This window comes from Rhinatrema bivittatum, chromosome 3 (genome assembly GCF_901001135.1).
Source record: "Rhinatrema bivittatum chromosome 3, aRhiBiv1.1, whole genome shotgun sequence".
Taxonomy (NCBI): domain Eukaryota; kingdom Metazoa; phylum Chordata; class Amphibia; order Gymnophiona; family Rhinatrematidae; genus Rhinatrema; species Rhinatrema bivittatum.
In genome coordinates, this window is record NC_042617.1 from 255,568,227 (window position 1) to 255,584,775 (window position 16,549).

The following is a 16,549-nucleotide window of genomic DNA, read 5'->3' on the forward strand; positions in this document are numbered from 1 at the left end:
GTTTATTTTATCATCTATCTGGGAACTAATGATCTTGATAGAAACAACATCCAAGAGTTAGAGATTTTCAGAATCTGGGGAAGCAGATTAATCACATGGCAAAGACTATTACCTTTTCAGAAGTGTTACCTATTCATGGAAAGGGGAAGGAGAGGCTAAGCCATATAGATAACTTCAATGCATGGATCAAAACCTGGTGTAAGGAAGAAAGTTTTGGAATCATTGGGGGCTGGAGCCATGTATGGAACAGTAAAAGGCTCTAGGTCAAAGATGGCTTACATCTGTCTCAGCAGGAAAAAGGATCCTAAGTGAAAAATTCACATCATATGCCATAAGACTTTTAAACTAGAGGACAGGTGTGGCAGAAGGAAATTGGAATGTCACCCCGACATCTCCAAAATGTGGGTGAAGAAATTAACAAAAATCAGCTGAATAGGGCAGAAAAGATGTCCAAGAAGAGCAGTAAGCTGAAGGAGAGAAGCTGGAAAGCACTGGGCGGATTTTCATACTCCGCGAATAGGCCTACTTTGTTTGCGCTCCAGGCGCAACAAAAGTACGCTGGATTTTAGTAGATACGCGCGGAGCCGCGCGAATCTGCTAAAAACCTGGATCGGCGCGCACAAGGCTATGGATTTTGTATAGCCGGCGCGCGCCGAGCCGCGCAGCCTACCCCCGTTCCCATCCGAGGCCGCTCCGAAATCGGAGCGGCCTCGGAGGGAACTCCTTTTGCCCTCCCCTCACCTTCCCCTCCCTTCCCCTACCTAACCCACCCACCCGGCCCTGTCTAAGCCCCCCCCTTACCTTTGTCGGGGGATTTACGCCTCCCAGAGGGAGGCGTAAATCCCCGCGCATCAGCGGGCCTCCTGCGCGCCGGGACGCGACCTGGGGACGGGTCCGGAGGGCGCGGCCACGCCCCCGGGCCGCCCCGGGCCGTAGCCACGCCCCCGGGGCCGCCCCCGGAACGCTCCCGACACGCCCCGAAAACACCGCGCGGTTCGGGCCCGCCCCCGACACGCTCTCCGACACGCCCCCTCCGAAAACCCCGGGACTTACGCGAGTCCCGGGGCTCTGCGTGCGCCGGTAGGCCTATGTAAAATAGGCTTACCGGCGCGCAGGGCCCTGCTCGCCTAAATCCGCCCGGTTTTGGGCGGATTTAGGCGAGCAGGGCTCTGAAAATCCGCCCCTATGAGTACAAATGCTCATATTCTAGGCAATAAAATCCCAGACCTGCAGGCTCTAAAGGTGCAAGTGGGCTTAGACATCATTGCTGTTAGACATGATTCACGGAGTTACATGACTGGGATATGGCCATCCTGGGCTATACCCCAACTTAAGAAAGGTCAGAGAGGACAGGAAAGGGGGAAGAATAGCACTTTATATCAGAAATAATATTCAATCAACTGAAATCCAAGGGATGAGAGGTAGGAAAGAAGCATTATGGGCTGTCCTTAATTTTTATTTTTTTTTTTAATTAAAAAAAAAAAAAATGATGCTTCCATTTACATTGATGTGGTCTACAGGCCTCCGATTCAGACAGTAGAGCTAGATAGAGATCTGATCAAAGACATCTGAAAGTGAAGAAGAAGGGAGAAGTATTGCGCGTTGGAGCTTTTAATCTGCTGGATGTAAACTGGAGTATCCCTTCTGTGGAATCTACAAGAAGTAAAGAGATAGTGGATGTCCTCCAAGAGATTCTGCTCAAGCAAATGGTAATAGAACCCACGAGGGAAGGTGTGACCTAATGCTCACAAATGGGGATAATGTCTCTAATGTCCGGATCGGTGCCCACCTGAGCACAAGTGATCATCAGATGGTATGGTTTGATATCGCAAATAAGAGAAGTCACTCAAGTCAAGTTTTGATTTAGGAAATAAGGACTTTGACAAAATGGGGATGTACTTGGAGGAAGAACTAGAAGACTGGGAGAAAATGGGTGAGGTGGAACAGTGGACCAATTTAAAAGGAGCTATTACAAAGGCAACAATTCAGTATGTTAGAAAAGTAAAGAAAGGTATAAGAAAAAAGAAATTGATTTTTCAGGAAGTAAAAAGATCCCAAAAAGAGGAACACGAAGAATACCTAGCGAAACTGAAGGAGACAAAGAAATCAGAAATTAAAAAAGTCAAGAAGAAGAAAGGATTGCCAAAGAGGTAAAAGGAGGTGACAAAACATTTTTCAGATACATGAAAGAAAGAAGGAAAGCCCGAAGTGGTATAGTGAAATTGAAAAGTGACGAGGAGCAATGTGTAGAGAGAGATGAAGAAATGGTGGAAACATTAAACAAAAACCTAAGTTTGGTGTTCATTAAAGAAGACCCTGGAGAAAGGACTGTGGCTGGTTGACAAAACTGTAGAAGGGAATGGGGTTAGACACAACTCCTTTTATAAAAAAGAATGTATGGGAAGATCTAGGAAAACTGAAAGTGAACAAGGCCATGGGACCAGATGAGGTACATCCCAGGATACTACGGGACCTCAGATGTCCTGATGGGTCCACTGAATGACTTGGAAATGAGAATGATGCCACAAGAATGGAGAAGTGGTTGTGGTCCCACTTCATAAGAGTGGTAGCAGAAAGGAGACTGGAAACTTCAGGCTGGTTAGCTTCATCTCGGTGGTAGGAAAATTAATGGAGACGCTGAAAGAAAGGATACTAAACTATTTTCAACAAGTTGCTGGACCCAAGGCAGCATGAATTCACCAGGGGAAGGTCTTGTCAGTAAAATCTGATTGATTTTTTATTGGATTGGATAACTAGAGAATTGGATCAAGGAAGATTGCTTGATATGATCTACTTGGATTTCAGCAACGCTTTTGATACTGTCCTGCACAGAAGGCTTGTGAATAAAATGAGAAACTTGGAGTGAGCTATTGCAGGAGCGCTAGGGAGCAATCCCACTTCCGGGGAGAATGGTGTGCCCTTGGACCATGACGTGACTGCAGAGAGGAGCTCCGTGGAAGCATCGAGGCAGGTGAGACGTGTCCAAGCACAGGCGGACAGGCAGAAGACAAGGGACTCGGACTCCGCCGATCCTGACGCATCAGTAGAGACCCAACAATGCAATGCTGGTCTCTGAGGTAGCCCTCCGGCCACTCAATAGCCCTTTCAGACCTGCCGTAAGGGAATGGCAAATGCATCAGGCTGGACAGAGGTCGAGGGCAGATGATGGAACTGGAACAAGATGAGGCTTGAAGACTAAAGACGAAGATCAGACGATACTTGAAGATGAGGTCAGACGATACTTGATAAGGATGAGGCAAGGCTGAAGAGAAGAAAATCTTGGGACACTGATGAAGACACTTAAGAACATAAGAACATGCCATACTGGGTCGGACCAAGGGTCCATCAAGCTAAGCATCCTGTTTCCAACAGTGGCCAATCCAGGCCATAAAAACCTGGCAAGTAGCCAAAAACTAAGTCTTGCTAAGTGGAAAGACGACAGAAGAATTAAAACTCAGTATGAAGGTATCCGGCCATGACTTGTAGCAGCATCCATCCTGGACTGAGCTTCGGGGACCAGGCGTGATCGGTGCAGGCCAACCTGAAGAAGCGACGACTTCAGACCCAACATGGAAGACGACTCAGAAGGTCAATACTGAAGTTGGAGAGGACGGGCCACTAGGAGGTAAATCCGGAACCAAGACATCCGAAAGGAAGGCTACCCTGACGAGGGAGCCAAAAGGTCTGAAGGCTTCCTTCACGAAGGAGCCAAAAAGGGTCTGAACGCTTAGCAGCAAAAGAGCTGAAGACAAAGACGTCAAAAGGATCTGAAGACAAAGACAACTTGACACGAAGACAACTGGAACGTCAGGACATCTGGACTTCAACCCCCGGGACACTTAGTCAAGAGCATCACAGAGGTTCGAATGAACTGGAGAACAAGATATCTGAGACATCTAGACATCTGGACCTCGGACCCCCAGGTCACCCAACCAAGAGCATCGAGAAGGCTCCGAGAGGCAGAACAACAAGATGATGGATTTCAGGAAGGCAGGGCATCAGAAGGCAAGGACTTCAGGAAGATCTGAAGGTGAGGACATCAGGAGGGTCGGACGATGAAGACATCTGAAGACAAGGACTTAGGATCCGGCAAGAGACCAAACATGGAACAAAGATGCAGATGAAGGATCAGGAATCACAGAAGACGACCAGGGAATTCACATGAAGGGCCTTGAAGAAGTGGAGGAGGACAACATCAGAGACTCCTGGACCGAAGAATTGGAACAGAGGATCCAGGAGCAGTCCAACTCCATGACTGACTCCTTGCGAAGGTGAAGAGGAACTGAAGGCTGAGCCCTTTTGTAGGGCTGAAGAGGAACACCTAGGATGACATCACAAGGAGAAGCCAGAAGGACTGGCCCTTCAAATCCAGAGAGGAGGCACGGCCTCGCACCTAAGGAGGCAGGCCAGGGACAACAGCCATGCTGAGAAGAGGAAGTAGGCCTGAGGCGGCTCTTGCCGCAGGAGAAGCTGGGGGCGGCTCCAGCCACTGAAGAAACACCAGTGGCGGTCTCCAGGCTGTGAAGAGGAGCTCCAGGGCGGCCTCCTGGCTGAAAGAAGAAGCTGGAGGCGGCTCCAAGCCGCAGAGGATGGCGCTAGCATCGGCTCCCAGCTGCGAAGGAGAGAAGACATCGGCGGCCTCCTGACTGCGAGAAGGAAGCAGCGACTGCAGTGGGCCCGCCGCAGAACACGGAGGCGGCTCCTGCCGCATGAAGACGGCGTCGGTGGCCTCCTGGCTGCATGGAGGCACGGCAGCAAGGCCTGCCGTGGAGGAGCAAACTGTGGGCGGTCTCCGGACCGCGGGGCACGGCAGACTGCATCAGGGAGCTGGCTTGCAGAAGAGAAAGGTAAGAGGCTGCTTGTGGACTTATCCCACAAGCAGAATCATAACATGAGTGCCAGGCTGGTTGCATGGATTAAAAACTGGTTGACTGATAGGAGACAGTGTGTAATGGTAAATGGAACCTATTTTGAGGAAAGAATCATTGTTAAGTGGAGTGCCACAGGGATTGGCATTGGGAACCATTCTATTCAATATCTTTGTGACTGACATTGTGAAAGGGGTGGAAGAAAAAGTTTGTCTATTTGAGGATGATTCGAAGATCTGCAACAAAGTGGACACACCTGAAGGAATAGAGAGAATGAAAAGCTTCTTAAGAAAGATTGAAGAGTGGTCAAAGATTTGGCAACTGGGATTCAGTGCCAAGAAGTGCAGAGTCATGCATTTAGATGCAGTAATCCAAAGAGCTGTATGTAATTGAAAGACTGATGTGCACGGACCAAGAGAGGGATTTTGGGTGATAGTATCTGGTGATTAGAAGATGGTGAAGCAATGTGACCATGTGATAGCTAAAGCCAGAAGAATGCTGGACTGCATAGAGAGAGGAATAAGCAGTAATAAAAAGGAGGTGATGATGCCCTTGTACAGGTCCTTGGTGAGGCCTCACCTCAAGTACTGTGTCTGCTTCTGGAGCCCTTATCTCAAAAGGGATAGAGAGAGGATGGTGGCGATCCAGAAGAGGACAACCAAAATGGTGTAGGGTCAGTATCGGAAGACTTATGAGGAGAGGCTGAAGGGTCTGAATATGTATACCCTGGAAGAGAGGACATGCAGAGGGGAGAGATATAAAACAGACCTTCAGATAACGGAAAAGTCAAACCTTTTCCATTGGAAAGAAATCAGTAGAACTAGGGGTCACGAAATAAAACTCCACGGCAGATGACTCAGAGCCAACGTCAGGAAATATTTCTTCATGGAGAGGGTGGTGGATGCCTGAATGCCCTTCTGGAGGAGGTAGTGAAGATAAAAACATTCAAAGGGGCATGGGATAAACACTGGGGATCCCTAAAGTCTAGAGGATGGAAGTGAAGAAAAGAGTGCATGGGGGTAACTTGATGGTGCAGCAGTTACGACCCTTAACCAATAAGCCTTCATACTCTTGATGCAACCCCAACATTGCAAGGGGAAAAGGCAAAAGGGGAATTGGATTCAGACAGCAACCAATGAGGGCCCCAACTTTTACAGTCTGGGGAAGTGATGCGCAGACATAAGGGGAAAAAAACACAGGTCTGCTTCTACTGCCAAGTCCTAAGCAAAGCACATCAAGCAGCACTGTCTGAATTTTCAAGAAGGCTCATCACCCAGTAAAAATGTTGCTAGCAGTAAATTTGTATGGATTATCATAAGGCTTGGGGAGCAGCAGTTGCTACCCTTATATTCTTAGCAGTTCATTAATAGAACTGTTTTCTTCTAAGACAGTGTGAGTTGCAATCGCCCCTTTTTAAATAAATTCACATAGAGAATACCATCAAGGAATCAAGGAGCCTTCATACTCTCACCTTTCCTTATTACCTCGTTCAAGTGCGTGGAGAGATTGAGATGACTGTTAATATTCTTTCGCTCCCTTTCCCACCTGTCTCCTGAGCTGGCTAGCCTTGAAAATTGATTCCCTTTAAAAAAAAAAAAAAAAAAAGCTTGCTTGTGAACAGAGGGGGAGGATAACTTTCAAACAGCAGCGCATGCACTCATATACACATTTATATGGACACATGAAAATCTACTCCTGTATTTTATAACCTGCGATAATATGATATACATAGGATCTGAATTACGTGTAAATCACCCTGCAATATGTGCATGCATGTAAGAAAAATGCACAAATACATATTGCACTTATCCGGATAAATTCCAATGTATCTGGCTAAGTAGCGACAAAGCTAAGTCTTAAAATGCACCTTTGCCGCTACTTAGCCAGATAAGTCTGAACTTGTCCGAATAAGTATTGCTACTTAGCCAAATAAAATGGAAATTGTCCGGATATCTGCCACTCTCAAGAATTAGCTAGATAAATCGGAATTTATCTGGATAAATAGCACGTGGCAGGTATGCTTGTTTATTTTTAGTTCTAACTCTAAAAATATTTGCATGGAGACTTTACTTGTGTAATTTACACGCATTTATCCAGATTCATCGACCGGATAGAAACCTAAGATCAGAGGGGCAATGTCTTTTGGACATTCCTAATCATAAAACAGTTAAATTAGCAAAATCTCAAGATAACTTATTATCTGTTGCTGGAGCCCAGATGTGGAACAAGCTTTTATTAGTGTTGCATAAGCAGGTTTGCTCAAAAACTTAAAAAAAAACGAAAAAAAAAACTTGCTTATTATTAAAAATCTTTAAGTATTACAGGTAATAAGGATTTTGCAGTATTTACTATGTGATATATTTAATATGCTTTAAGTGAATATTTGCTGGCTTTATGTGTTTATCTTATTTTGTTTTCCTTTTAATGGTTTTATGTAAAATATTCATGATTATTCTGATTATGTATGTTACATATGGAAGCTGCTCAGAATTTTAGATGATGACATACATTTTCTAAATAAATAAATTTAGCCCCCATAAGTCAGCTTTTATGCATAGAGGCCAGGAGATTTTCTAACTTGTGTATGGCAATGAAATTGCCAGTTTTACTAATTAGTCTACCAGTTCACCCAGTCCAGCTGCAGGTCATCGAGACCCTCCTGACTCTTTAGCCTGAACTGCCCAATCGGTATTTCATTTTTAAGACATTTATATTCACTTACTCCAGATATAGAGCTGTCAAATTTACATGTGTAAATTGCTTATAAAATGGCAACCTACTTGTATAAATGTTGGCCCCGCCCCTGGCCCTCCCCCTTTTTTTTTACACATGCAGAATTACTTGTGTACCCTTACACATGTATTTTGAGGTTTATAAAATAGCATATACTGGAGTATATGTTATTTACAAGCATATGTGCTGATTTTTACACATGCAACGTTTTGAAAATTCACCTTTAAATTTGCAGTCGTTATAGAGTCATCTGGAACAAGCTCTGTGAAATAATTCCTGGAAGATACTTTGAGTTACAGCTGTTTTGGATACTGAATGATGGTATATAAAACACCTTAAATAAATAAATAAACCAGTCTTAGCTGTTCTTTTGAACTCCACAGGCCAGCTCCAGAATGTTCTTATTGTGATGTGTCCAAGTGACCAATCAAAGACTCTGCTTTGCTCAGCCTGTTTTCTGCACTGGTTTTCTTCCACAGCAAAAACAAGAGGAACAAAGATTTTGTAGGAGTTGAAGGTATCACATTACATGTGCATATTTTGTTTTAATTGCTAGCACCAGAAGTGACAAGTTATCTAGAGCAGCTGACTCACATATGTAGATATTGTGTATTTATTCCTTTATGAGGGCTTCTTAAATGGGTTCCTATATCCAACATCCATGATCTTTGATTCTGTTACTTGTTCTCATTTCTCCCTAGCTATTTGCTGTAAATAATTGTCAACATTTAAAAAGAGGGCTAGTGGGCACAGATTGCTTTCTGCTTTCTGGTTTCCTGAAAAGGCCTGCGGGTGCTCACATGGGCACTATGGCTGTACAGCACAGTACCCTGCAGCAACATGGGCGCATGGCCTGATTTTTTTAAACCGTCTCAACAAATAGGGTTTGTAATCCAAAAACTGAATCATTTTCAAATTAGATAGCACCTTCAGGGAACCGTGCTAAGGCTGTTACCCTATCCTTGTTTTCTTACTCAGTCTGCCAATCTTATTTTAAGATATTTCATAAATAGAAATTGTTGGAAATATAGTTTTGCTGTGGAGAGAAAAAGCTGTATAGTATTAGGAACACAGTCTGCTTTTAACTTCTTCGTATTCGCCTATGATGATTCTTTTTTTTCAACGGCAACGGACGTAATATAATCATTTTTCACAAAGTTGGCCGATAGCGGGATATTAACCTTTCATGTTGTGCAGGTACTCAATCTGAGCCCGAAAGACAAGAAGGGAATGTCTGTAGCACAAGGTTCAGGCTCTGCTTGGATCTTAATCAACCTCCCTCCCCTTCCCACCGATTACAAACTATAGAAATGATCCCTGAATTATGCCCATGTAGCTATAATGTGTCAGCATTATACCTACATGGGTTTCTGATAAGGGAGCTGCTGGGCAGGTCCTTATTTACCTAAAGTCATAATGGCAGGAGTGTCTCAGTAAGTGGAGCTTTTTAAAGCCTTTGAACATTAATATCACCTTGGAAATAAACTGTAAATCAGAACAAAAAATGACACATTAACTTTGAGCTGCCAATTAAATTATATCTTTCTCTATATTGTATAATTTGTTAGGTTTGTGTATAGGTCACGCTGGTCAGTCATCCTTCAAAAAACATTTGTGTTTCTGTTTCAGGAGATGTAATGATTGATTTTGTTTCCTTAGTGACTACTCTCAGTATCCCACCCAAACTGGCCTTAGGAACCTTAAACATAGAAGCATAGAAATGATGGCAAAAAGGACCAAGCAAGTTTATGGTAGTATCTACCTCGCCGTGTAGGTTACCCCATGCTTATCAGTTTCCTCACACCGTAAAAGTCGGGACCCTTGTTAGTTGCTGTTTGAATCCAATTCCCTGTTATGCCTTGCTGTTGGAGCAGAGAGCAATGTTTGAGATGCATCAAAATATCAGTCTTATTGCTTAAGGGTAGTAACCGCCACAGCAGCAAGTTACTTCCATACTTGTTTCCCCAGACCGTAAAAGTTGGGGCCCTCGTTGGTCGCTGTACAAATCCAATTCCCCTTTTCTCCCTGTAGTTGAAGCAGAGAGCAATGATGGAGCTGCATCAGCAGTATCAAGGCTTATTGGTTATGGGTAGTAACTGCCGCACCAGCAAGTTACTCTATGCACTCTTTTCTTCATTTCCATCCTGTAGCCTTTAGAGATCCACAGTGTTTATCCCATAAACTCAAAAATGTTTTGTCACCTCCTTTTACCTCTTTGGCAATCCTTTCTTCTTCTTGACTTTTTTAATTTCTGATTTCTTTGTCTCCTTCAGTTTCGCTAGGTATTCTTCCCTGTGTTCCTCTTTTTGGGATCTTTTTACTTCCTGAAAAATCAATTTCTTTTTTCTTATACCTTTCTTTACTTTTCTAACATACTGAATTGTTGCCTTTGTAATAGCTCCTTTTGAATTCTTTCACTATTTTGGTTTTCACCACCTCCTCCGGAAGGGCATTCCAGGCATCCACCACAGTCTCTGTGAAGAAATATTTTCTGACATTGGTTCTGAGATGTCCTCCCTGGAGTTTCATTTCGTGACCTCTAGTTCTGCTGATTTCTTTCCAATGGAAAAAGTTTGACATTTGTACATCATTTCACTCACCGCACAATTAAACTCTGGAATTTGTTGCCAGAGGATGTGGTTAGTGCAGTTAGTGTAGCTGGGTTTAAAAAAGGATTGGATAAGTTCTTGGAGGAGAAGTCCATTACCTGCTATTAATTAAGGTGACTTAGATAATAACCACCGCTATTACTAGCAACGGTCACATGGAATAGACTTAGTTTTTGGGTACTTGCCAGGTTCTTGTGGCCTGGATTGGCCACTGTTGGAAACAGGATGCTGGGCTTGATGGACCCTTGGTCTGACCCAGTATGGCATGTTCTTATTAAAACATTTCAGGTATGATACAGACATTTCAGGTCTGTATCATATCACCCCTGCACCTCCTGTCTTCCAGGGTATACATATTCATATACTTCAGTCTCTCCTCATAGGTTTCCTGATACTGACCCCACACCATTTTGGTAGCCCTTCTCTGGATCGCCTCTATCCTGTCTCTATCCCTTAATCAACATGAAACACAATTAGCACATAAGATTGCCATACTGGGTCAGACTTTTCCAGCAGTAGCTAATCCAGGTCACATGTTCGTGGCAGGATCCTAAGGAGTAGATTGATTCCATGCTGTTTATCCCAGGGTTAAGAAGTGGATGTCTGCAACTCCATCTTAATAATGGTTTATGGACCTTTCCTCCAGGAACTTGTCCAAACCTTTTTGCTAAACCCAGCCTCACTAACAGCTTTCATCGCGCCCTCTGGCAGCAAATTTCAGAGTTTACTTATACATTGACTAAAAACAAATTTCTCCTATTTGTTTTAAATATATTGCCTAGTAACTTTATTCTGTCCCCTAGTCTTTGTACTTTTTCAAATCGTAAACAACCGATTGTTTACTTGTTCTACTCCCCTCATTATTTCATAGACCTCTATCCTATCTCCCCTCAGCCATCTCTTCTCCAAACTGAAGAACTCTAACCTCTTTAGCCTTTCATCATAGGGGAATTGTTCCATCCCTTTTATGATTTTGGCCAACCTTCTCTGTACCTTTTCTAATCCTGCGATAGCTTTTTTGAGATGTGGTGACCAGAACCGCTCACAATACTGAAGATGAGGTCGCAACATGGAGTGATATAGAGGCATTATGATATTCTCTGTTTTAATCTCCATTCCTTTCCTAATAATTCCTAACATTCTATTTTCTTTCTTGGCTGCTACCACACACTGAGTAGAGGATTTCAACATATTATCCACAATGACGCCTATCTCCTTTTCTTGAGTGTTGACTTCTAAAGTGGAGCCTTGCATTATGTAGTTATAGTTTATCTTGCTCTTCCCTGTGTGCATCACTTTGCATTTCTCCACATTAAATGTGATCTGCCATGTGGATGCCCCAGTCCCTCCCATTCCTGCAAGCTCCTCTTGCAATTCTCACGGTCAACTTGTGAATTAACAACTTTGAATAATTTGTATCATCTGTACATTTGATCACCTCAGTTGTTGTTCCCAATTCCTGGTCATTTATAAATATACTAGCCGTTAAGCCCGTAAAAACGGGCTACATTTTATAACATTTTTTCTGTCCATTTCCTTCCCACTCATTCTCCTTCCCACTCCCTCCTCCCCATTCTCCCTCCCACCTCTATTCTCCCTCTCACTCTCTCCTCACTCTCTCCTCCCCCTCCCTTCAGTCACTCTCTCCTCCCCTCACTCCCTCCTCCCTCCCCCTCCCTTCAGTCACTCTCCCCTCACTCTCTCCTCCCCCTCCCTTCAGTCCACTCTCTCCTCCCCTCACTCTCTCCTCCCTCCCCCTCCCTTCAGTCACTCCCCCCTCTCCTCACTTCTCTCCCCTCACAGCTCATCCACAACGAAGATCTCCGGGGGTGGGGGCCCTCCCTCGCGCACGCCGCCGCCGCTCTTTCCACCGCTCCTGCTTCTCGCCGCTGCTCCTTCCGCCGCCGCTCCTGCTTCTCGCCGCTGCTCCTTCCGCCGCCGCTCCTGCTTCTCGCTGCCGCTCTTTCCGCCGCTCCTGCTTCTCGCCGCCGCTCTTTCCGCCGCTCCTGCTTCTCGCTGCCGCTCCTCCCAGCGCCATTTTTTTAGGCACGCTCCGCTCTGACCGACGTGCGCGCATGTGCGGTAGAGCTGCTCTCTACTGCGCATTTGCGGCACGTCGGTCCGGGCTCCCTTATCTAGTAGATTAAAAAGCCCTGGTCTCAGAACAGATTCCTGGGGCACTCCACTATTCATCTTTCTGTATTGAGAAAATTAAAATGTGTTTCTCATGGGACATGGAAAGGTCGCAATTTTCAGTGCATTCCCCATGAAAATTGAGTTTCTGGTTTTTATGAGGCTAAACGTACACACACAGTGTGACAACACATGTATTTTTACGTGTGGTTGAGGAGAAGGGCATTCCTGTGAATGTAGGATGACTCTATGCACATAAGTACCTTTTTTCCCCCATGATTTTAGATGGGCCCATGTGCTATACAAATAGGTCACTAGTGCTGCTTTAAGCTTTAGAAGTCTGACTTCTGTTGTGAGAAATTATTGTGTAATCTGATAACATCTGAAATTGATGATCAGAGTAGATAAAGAAAAGGTGTGTTTTCCTCTAGTGAGCTTTGAGAAGTTGAAGGAATATTAAAGTAGAGAAGGGAGTGTGACAATCCTCCAAACCAGCATGGTGTGACCCCTCTACCTCCTTTATGGTGTAACAGTTGGAAATCTTGACCGCTAACATCTCTCCAAAAGATTGTTCATATGCTGACCATTGCCTTCATATGGGGATTGTCCTCCAGCAAAGTCCTGCATTCTCTTGAGGAAAGAGGGGCACTGAAATCTTGTAGCTCTTATGGCCTTGGGTGTAGAGAGGGCATCCTCTGGCTGAATCCTGTGATCAAGGAGGAGGGAGAAGGAGCCAAATTCTTGCTCCTCTGGCCACCTGCTGCCCAAGTCCTTTGCCCTCTGTATGCTGAAATTCTGCAGCTGGGGGGCCACCCAAATCCTGTGGCCTTGGGGTATGAAATCCCGGCTTTTTCAGCCGGGATTTCATACCCCGTATGGTGCTGTCCAGCTCCCTCTTGAATGTCAGCAGCACATTCAAGAGGGAGCTGTCCAGCTCCCTCTTGAATGTCAGCAGCACAACTCATAGGCTGACTTTACCTCAGGGGGTTGGGACTTGCTGGTGGGATAGGATGGGTCTAACATGTTTTAGTATATTTTCGGTGATTATGCCAATTGTTTTGTTTTGCATTTTTGAAATGCTTGTATTATATGCTGCCTATATTTATTATATTGAAATTGGGAGGAGGGTATTATTTATAATTGTGTGATGGGACATGGTAAGGCTACATTGGGATTGTTTACATTTTTTGTGTTATACAGTGCAGTATTGATCCTTTTTTCTCTTGTCATAATTTGCAGGATTTTCTAGTTAAAATCCTTTGTTAGATGATGCTAGCAACTGCCAAAGATTTGAGACTGCATAGATAGGCTTATCAAGATGTCAAAACAGCTTAAGGCAAGAGAACCAAAGATGATGTATCTTAGCATTGATAGAGATAAGCATGTTTTAGTTTAGAAGCAAAGTTAACCATAAATAGTTATAGACAAGATTCTTAGGTTGTTTGCTGCTTAAGCTGACCACTGTATCAGGCTAGCAAGGCGGCCCTTATCCATAGGTATTGAATATATGAATTTTAATATTAGAGAACATGGATACAAGTGAGCTGATTTGTTAAATTGCTTTGTTACCTTCTATGGATAGATGTGTCAAAATATCCTTGGTATAAACTCAGGAGTAATGTTAGGAAATATTTCTTTGCAGAGAGGGTGATGGATGTGTGGAACAGCCTCCCAGTGAAAGTAGCGGAGACAAAAACAATATCTGAATTCAGGAAAGCATGGGATAAATACAGGGAGCCTCTAAGGAAATAATGAGAATTATAATGCTGAATTAATTGGACAGATGGGCAGGCTGGATGGGCCATATGGTCTTTTTCTGCCATCATATTTCTATGTTTCTAAGCATGAATTTTATCTGCATATGATCAGATCACTTCCTCAGTCTAGTTGGGAACTTGGTCTCTCAGATAGTCTTACCGTGGTTTCCCACCAGAAAAAGGGAAACATGACACTCATATAATGTAAACTGCTTTGGATCCCTTTGTGGGTATATAAAGCTAAGAATAGAATTAGAATCATGAGATTAGCAGAGCCAGCCTGTGAATTTTGAAAATGAGCGTGGTTCCAGCAGTACAGCGAGAGTGGTTTGCTTGGAGGAAGGATTTTGCTTACTACCATGTGGTGTATATGCCATGATGCTGCCAGCCCTTGGCATGGAACAAACTGTGAATATTTATTGGATCGTTTTACTTCCTGTCTTTACATACCTGAAAAGCAGGCCATCATAGAATGCCTTTGAATGCTCTATAGTTTTCTAACCATTTTTTACTCTTTTTTTTTTTTCTTTTCTTTTTATTCTAGGAGATATGGATTATGGTACCGGTTACGAATGATTTTAATCTGGATTTTGGGATTATATATAACCATTCCATTCTTAGTAAAGCTTTGCCCTGCCATTCAGGCTAAGCTGGTCTTTTTAAATTTTGGTAAGTGCATCATTTAAAATAAAAATATTTTCAAACATACAAAGTGATAACATTAATGTAGCAGCATTATCTAGATTGTTCATGCAAAAACTTGTCTTCTGTCTCCTTTTTTAGACTTATATTAGAACAGAAAAAAAGGTGATCTAGGAATATCTGACTACTTCTGCCAGGTAATTGGAAAGTCCCTGTGCACTTGTGCATTCATTAATGTACCATAGATGCACCGGAACTTTTTGATCACCCAGATGTTTATATTTTGGTTTAAAAAGACTTTTTTCATTATCTGTTCATGAACCACTTCATGTGTACTTTGGAAACATATGTGCAAATTCCCATGCCAATAAATTTTCTTGAATCTGAATAATAAAACCAGTGTTTAAGTCGTTCTCTGAGTTCAGTGTTAGGTTATTTCTGCTTCTGGCAAGAGAGCGCTGACCTGCCCGGAGATCTCTTATCTTTAAACCAAACTGATGCTTTTTTAAATATAGTCTTTCTCTTGTATTACCCCTTTCAAGGTGTTTCTACAGTACTTGCAATTATATACTCATCTATTCTTTTGCTAAACAGAACACTGATTGACTCTAAATATACAGTTATATGAAAGCTGCTGTCTTCTTCCTACAAGCATGATTTTGTAACTTGCTAAACAACTCAATAAAGAATTTAAACCAAATTTTATACTTCTGACCCAGACAAGTCTCCCTCCTGCAACCTGTGGAGACCTAACTTGATCTTCTGCAAACTCTTTCTGGTGGCTTAAACAGATCTTAATGAGAGAGAAACTTCTCTGTTCCCCTTCTGCCTGTATGGAGGAAAGTTGTAGCTCTAGGTTAAAAATTGGCCTTTCTTTCTCATCCTATCAGACCAGCCCAGACGAGGGAGATTTGTCGTCCCCCCCCCCCCCCCCCCCACCAGAAGATGGAGGTGGAGGGCAAACTCTTTGAATCTTCCTCCCTATATAGCATGATACAACAGGGAAGGCATCACTTCTCTTCCTCAGCAGATGGTAGGAGTCGTCTGGTCCAGCAGGAAGGTGGAGGAAGTTGAGACTTCTGGGGCAAGAGCCTTAGCCAAGGTTGATTTCCCCAGTGGTAGCTCGGGCCAAGTAGGGAGTTCTTTCACTGAGATGACAGTCAGGTTTGGCTGATCTTCCTTTCCTGGGCCAATTAGGTTATTAATTTACCTGCTTTTCCTTGTTGGCTAAAGGAATGCTATGCCTTTAAAAAAAAAAAAAAAAAAAAAAAAAGCATGCACAGGACAGTCTATGCCTGTTGCCCTAGACATTGATGTTGCCCTAGACGTTGACCTACAGCGAACTTCCCAAATGCCACCCCAAGTTCAGGTATGGAAAAGAGTCGTAAGTGCAGGGCCCTTATGTGTTCAGAGCGTCATGGGCTCTTTCTTCCACAATTGCAACTGTGCCAAATGGAGAGCAGCATTAGAGGTAGAGCGAAGAGGGATGGTCTTTTCAGAAGTGCACCTTCTCATCAACTGTGTTCTCCATGTTGCTGGAACTTGGGATTTCTGCCGGAAATGCTCATGGTATTCTCCTGCAGTGTCAGAACCTTTTAACACGGGCCTGAGAGAAGGTCAGGAGCCACAAGTGCCAGAAGGAATGGAAGGCCAGGAATTTTCCTCAAAGTTTGTGCTAATCATGCACAAGCTTATTGCCAAATGAAGAAAAAAATGGGCAACAAAGGGGCATTAGCTGGGATCCCAAAATATCCTATGGAGAAAAAACCTGCTCGGGAAGAGGCCAAAGCTGCAGTGAGGGCTGGAG

General features: G+C 43.8%; 1 protein-coding gene across 4 annotated transcripts in view; it reads left to right on the forward strand.

Annotated features, from left to right (window-relative positions):
• The window catches only part of ABHD12 (abhydrolase domain containing 12), a 349,778-nt gene that overhangs the window by 167,120 nt on the left and 166,109 nt on the right, over window positions 1-16,549 (forward strand). For 3 of the 4 annotated variants that reach the window (XM_029594492.1, XM_029594493.1, XM_029594491.1), the window contains one exon: window positions 14,645-14,769. In XM_029594492.1, the coding sequence (XP_029450352.1) occupies window positions 14,645-14,769 (125 nt within the window). Of the gene's footprint in view, window positions 1-8,099; window positions 8,119-14,644; window positions 14,770-16,549 lie in introns of those variants that run through there. The other variant, XM_029594494.1, reaches the window with a different exon arrangement.